Source organism: Frankliniella occidentalis, unplaced genomic scaffold (genome assembly GCF_000697945.3).
Source record: "Frankliniella occidentalis isolate FOCC.00 unplaced genomic scaffold, Focc_3.1 Scaffold111, whole genome shotgun sequence".
NCBI classification, from domain to species: Eukaryota; Metazoa; Arthropoda; class Insecta; order Thysanoptera; family Thripidae; genus Frankliniella; species Frankliniella occidentalis.
In genome coordinates, this window is record NW_026267239.1 from 795,304 (window position 1) to 801,362 (window position 6,059).

At 49.3% G+C, this 6,059-nt stretch overlaps 1 protein-coding gene across 1 annotated transcript; it reads left to right on the forward strand.

Moving 5' to 3' along the window:
* The first annotated feature begins 3,961 nt into the window (after nt 1-3,961).
* Nucleotides 3,962-5,300, forward strand: LOC113204976 (larval cuticle protein 65Ag1-like). Its single transcript, XM_026420372.2, has 3 exons — nt 3,962-4,127; nt 4,653-4,777; nt 4,859-5,300. The coding sequence occupies exons 1-3, from the start codon at nt 4,116-4,118 to the stop codon at nt 5,133-5,135; spliced, it is 414 nt and encodes a 137-aa protein (XP_026276157.1). The 5' UTR covers nt 3,962-4,115; the 3' UTR covers nt 5,136-5,300.
* The last annotated feature ends 759 nt before the right edge of the window (nt 5,301-6,059 follow it).

Genomic DNA, 6,059 nt, shown 5'->3' on the forward strand with positions numbered 1-6,059 from the left:
GGGGGAAGAATAAAAGAAAAGACTGTGAGAGTGCGCGCGCGCCTTGCACAACGCGAAACATCTCATCTCGGTGAGCGAGCCAGCCAGCGGCCCTGCCCAGCCCCACCCAGGGGGCACCTGCGGCCGCTGCACAACAAGTTCGAACGACATTCGGTCCTTATTCAATTCAGTCTTTCTGGCGATGGCCAGTTTCTGTTTCCAGATAGGCACCCGAAGACCCGACCTACGATTGTTCAGCCACCAGCACGTCCAACTGCAACCCTGAACCACTAAGTTTGTATAACAAATATGAACTACCTTTGTAGGAATAAAATGATACCAGCACCTAAGCGCCCCTCTTCAATACAAATACCACTGCACTGGTAAAACAAAAGTGCACAATTTTCACACCAATGTGCAAGTTCTGATTATGCAAATGATATGGTGTTTAACTCAAGTTAAACACTTGTGTGATGTGCAAATTTTCAACGTTTTGTAAAAGTTTAAATTCTGCACACCTGGACAGTTTTATGCTATCAGTCAGTAGGAGCCATATGGTGTGCAGCTGCTATACTTTTCGGAAGTGTCGGACGTTGAAACACCAATTTACGTTTGGCCTAGTTAAACACCACAATGTGTCGAGAAATTGCACACTTGAACTTTAACATCAATTGACGTGTAAATTAAACACTTGTTTTATCAGTGTGCCACTATTCTTTTATACCTTATGACGAAAGGATCTCATTCGATTGTACAGAAAAAATAGTGTACAACGGCGTACAGTTATAAAGGCGCTACATCACTAAAAGTTCCCCAAGTCAGGGCAGGTACTGTTGTGCGACAACCATTCCCGCCACGCACTTGGACGCTCTGGGCGGCCGCCCACCCAGGCCGCCGACTCCACACAGCTGTTTGGCGGGCTAGCCTACCCAGCGCGTAGCAGGCGCTATCATTTGCGGTGCCACGTTTTAGAGGGAACCACGTTAAGGACTACCAGAGCGACACTCTCGTGCGAGTGATCAGGACTCCCATTGAGGAAACGCAAATGACCCCAAAATTGACGCCACACTGCAAATGTTTTTGTAACCTTAAAAGGTTTTTCAATTAAAATCTACAAATAATTCCAAATGACCGCAAATGACCTTATAAATAAGAAAGTAAAAAGTTGAAACTTATGGTATGTTATGCATTGCGCAATTAGCAGTTGTGAAGGGTTTTCAGATGTGCGTTGCCCACACTTTCGACTATTCATTTTCATATTTTTCGTGTTTCGTATTAATAAGCGAGTCAAAGCGAGTGGGGCTAGGGAGATCCCGCGATAGAGGACAGTTGCAAACAACTACTCTACCCACGTACGCTCCTTGATGATGAAGAACAAAACAACGGTGAAAATTTCCTGGAAACAAGAGGCGCGCAGTAGGTCCGCTCCGCATTGCGACACTCAGCGCCGCGGCATGGCGCCCAGCCGCCACCGGGGCGTGGGTCTAGCCTGGACGGACGAGATAAGCAGGAAATGCCACAGCGGTGAGTGCATCAAGCCGAGTACAACAGTTGGTCCATCAGGGATGATTAGAATATTCTCAACACATTCTAAATTTGTCAAATTTGTGTATGTTTGTTAACTTTCCAAATTTAAACCTACAGCGTTAGAAAAACAACACAAGATTTTTTTTAGGGGGGGGGGGGCGGGTTGGAGACAGGATAACGTTTTCTTTGATAATTACACACAGACACTAAATCTAGATATATTTCACATTCCTCCCCGATGGCTTCAAATGCGTGCCGCATGCCTGCATCATGCTGTGCAGCATTTACCTTCCCTTGACCAGCGCACAGCGGCGCGCATCCACGAACAACTTTTTACTCCATTTGTGCAAGGTCCCAAGTGCCGTCCGTCCCCTTGAACTTTAATACGGCCTCTTATTAAAAAGTGTGCGAGCTTACGCCCGCTGGCACAGCAGCGCGTCCAAATGAGGTGCGTGGACACGCAATCGCTTTTGGCGCGACCAGAAGTAGCGAGTATGAGAGATCCCGCGTCCTGCGTTGCTGCAGGACACAACGCATACCAGGACCGGCCGCGACGAAGGTTGCACGCGGAGGCTCCCGGTGCCGCGCGGTGCTCTATGTAGAGAAGGTATTGGCGCCTGCGTGACGCGCACAGGCACACGTGAGGTCAGCGTCAGCGATAATCCGTCTCAGAAGCGCAGCACGGCGCAGCACAGCGCACCACGGCCCAGCACGGCGCAGTACGGCGCAATACGGCGCAGAACTTAGCAACACGCAATTCTGGTGGAATATGTGAATATTTCAAGAGAGATTGAAGATGCTGTCAGCGGATACACGATCTTCGGCTTTAAGCTCTTATGACAAAGAAAACGAAGATAGCATTTACTTTTGAAAATTTCCGCGTGTAGGCACGAGACGGCCGATTCACTTAGCCTGTTTCGCCTAATCCTATCTGGTGAAGACAACTCAAAGCCGCGCGTGAATAGGCAAACAGCCCGGTACGGATTAGATGTGATAAAGGGTGAAGGGCTAGCCCTGGCATAACAACACATCACCACTGAGAGGATCTGCATTCGCCGGCCAGCCCAGGCCCCGGTCCGCCCGGCTGTTGAGGTGGGTCGTGTGAACAAACTACTTTCTATCCGCAGGGCGGAGTTCGCGGGGCGGCGGCGGCGGCGGCGCGCTGGGTCAGTGCCAAGGCCGGCAGGCGACCAGGACAGTTCTTCATTCGGGCGCACGTGAGCGCGTGCTGCGGGAGGCACTCCGCACAAACAAAATAAACGAAACGGGCGGGAAAAAAGTATTTTTGGCTCGGCAACTTACTAATAAACGGACCCTGCTCCAACATTCTCTGCCAGGATCATGAAACGCAAATGGTGATGCGCGCCTGGGCGAGGCCGATCAGCCGGTGGCGTGGCCCGGAGGCCAGACCCATCCCGGTTACAACAAATAAACCAAAAGGACACATATGTCAAAACGATCTTTACACGACGGCCACAGATGATATCAGCTTCCCTGTCGTGTGGTGAAGACAATTCTTAACTGGTTTTCTTTTTAACAACGAGCAGATGTTGTAAGAAGTATTCTCGAGCATTACTTTACTCGATTATATGAAAGTAATTAAGGTTACTGGTATATTTAGTAATATCCAAGTGTCATAAGACTTTACAAAGTGTGCAATTAATTACGATTCATATGTGTTAATTAGTCATTTCTCCGAGCTGCAAGGCAAAAGAGATGTAGCAAAAGTGGGATAGAACAATTCAACTGTAGGAAGCGCCACGAAGAAGAGAAAAGGGGAATACAAGGGAAGTCAGCAGAATACCAAAACCTACTTTAAACTTTGAGCGACAATATGACACATTCGCTTTATCTAAAAATGATTAAACGTCATGATACTGTTTTCACTAGAGTTGCGCACACATCGCCATTCATTAGAAAAGGAAAGGTGCTTTACAGACAGTAATTACAACCGAAGGTGCGAGGACAAAGCACAGGTGGAGACGTCCTCAGACGTCTTCATCAATCTAATTTTGAGGGCGCACCTTTAGGCATTCCCTGACAACGCTCATCTCAAAAACGCCATCAACGGCAAGGTCGTGGGGCTCAGACTGCCAGCAGCCCGCTCGTTTTCCTTCTCCCACCTGCAGTGGTTAGCCCCGAAAAGAGAGAGACGACCAGTCTCGGGGCGACGTTTCCGCACGCAGCCGCGGACCCCGGCGCGGTCGAAGTTGGCCGAGGTAGCGGCTGACCTCTGACCCCACAACACCCATCCCTACCCAGAGAGACGGAGAAGGAGTGTGTGCTTTGCGAGAGGGAGAGTGAGAGAGGGGGGCAGAGTGTTTGTGCAGTGGGACCCGGTGGGGCCCGGTGGGGCCCGGCAGGCCCCGGGTGGGGCCAACCAGTGGGTCCTGACTGTCACTGCCAACGCCATGCTGTTCGGCTGGTTCGGCTGGGGCGGGGCGGGGAGAAGCTACAGCCGTGTGAAGAGGATACAAGGGGGGAGAGAGATGACGCATCCCCCACCGCGCCTGCGACGCGACACAAAATTCGGCAACTATAAAACGGCCGGGTGCCACGAATTTCAGTACAGTGTTCGTCCAGCCGCACGCTAAACACACGCATCCAAGATGAAGACCGCGGTGAGTGATTAAGTGAAAAAGTGAGAGTGAGTGAAGTGAACAAGTGACACCAAACGGATTAACCATCATCGACGCAGAATCAGCAAGTGAAGTGATAAAAAGTGCTCCAGTGATCCAAACTCCACTGTGTTAATTGTATCCAAGGTTTAGAACTAGACCCTACGCGCTGAGCAAAGCTACCAAACGAATATTTTTATAGTACATTCTGAGTTACTGATCTGTAGAATAACGTATAAATGAAAGCATAAGACTGTACATTTCTCTAAATTTCAATATTGCATACAGAATTATGTATTCAATTTTGTGAGTAACCATATTAAACAATTTTCTTTGGCGTGCTGTTGTTTAATCACACAGCTCGAATTAAGAGTCCTACGAGAGTCAAGTCCCACGGTGAACTCGATAGATCTAACGATGCCTTCTCGGAAACATTGATATTATTGTTCCGTCAGACCAGAACAGTAATAATGTCAGTCTCCCAAGTTGACTCGTGCAAATGAAATTCATTGAGATCTTCCGTCACAGATCGCACTTCTCGCCCTCGCTGCCGTGGCTCTGGCCCGCCCCCAGCTGCAGCAGGCAACCCCCAAGCCCATCGCCATTCTCAAGCTCGCCAGTGACGTGCAGCCCGACGGATCCTTCACATACGAGTAAGTTTGGGCCTGGTCTGTTTCCAAGAGAACAAATTTTGAACGGAACGTTTCAACAAATTTTACCGTGCTTCATAACAGGTACGAGACCGAGAACGGCATCAAGGCTGACGCCCGTGGCAACCTGGTCAACGCCGGCTCCGAGAACGAGGCCCTGAACCAGCAGGGCTCCTTCTCCTTCGTCGCCGACGACGGCCAGACCTACTCCATCACCTGGGTCGCTGACGAGAACGGCTTCCAGCCCCAGGGCGCCCACATCCCCGTGCCACCCCCAATCCCAGAAGAGATCCTCAAGGCCCTTGAGTACAACGCAGCCCACCCCGAGGAGGACGAGGAAGTGTCCAAGAGGCGGAACTGAAGCGTACATGATAACTAATTATTTATATCCAGTCAAAACTGTACCTGATAAAGCAGAAACGAACCGTTACCATTAGTTTAAGAGGACCTATGGGCCTAAAACAAACATATCGGACAAATTTTTGTAAATGCAACTGTGACAAATAAACAAAAAATGAAAATATAATTTCTGCCCTGCCGTTTGTCCCAACTACGTTCCAAGGTCAGCGTTAACCTGTTTGTGATGACAGCATTCATTTCATATGAATGGATGTCCCGCAACCTGTCACCTTGCGTGCCATCCGGTTCCCTCCAAAACGGAGAAAGTCCAATGCTCCCTCCTCGGTCAAGGCCGCCGAATTTGGGGAATCTTTCCTAGAGCGATGAAAAACAGCGGGTAGCCATGAAATTTTTCCACGATGCAACAATACCAATGTGTTTTGGCATACATCGCGTCTCTGCTCTGCCAAACTGGTGACAGTAAACTGACGGGTCTGCCCGCGCCTCCGTTGGCCTGGCCGCCGAGTGGACAGTGCCACCCAAGGCGTGACCCTATCGAAACCGCGACATACTCTACACCAGCGAATTCCTCCCGCAAAACTAAATAATGCAGTGGCAAACTTACAAAGGGGGCAAGAAAATCGCAACGTCACTGATCAGAGAAAAAAAAGGAAAACAAACAGAAAGGGGGGGGGGGGATTTAATAAAGTAAACGTTATTTATGCGAAACAAGGAGCACACAGTAAATTGCCTACGAACAATAAGTTCGTAATGCAAACCAATACGTTCGTAGCTTACGAAGGATTTTGAAGCGTTGTATTACGAACTACACTCGTGAGCAAAATTAAAGCGCCACTTTTTTGACAGGGCGTAATTTCGAAGTGTGATTAGGTAGGAGGTTGCCGTTTGGCAGGAAGATAGGCTCATATGTTGGCATCAGACCCCT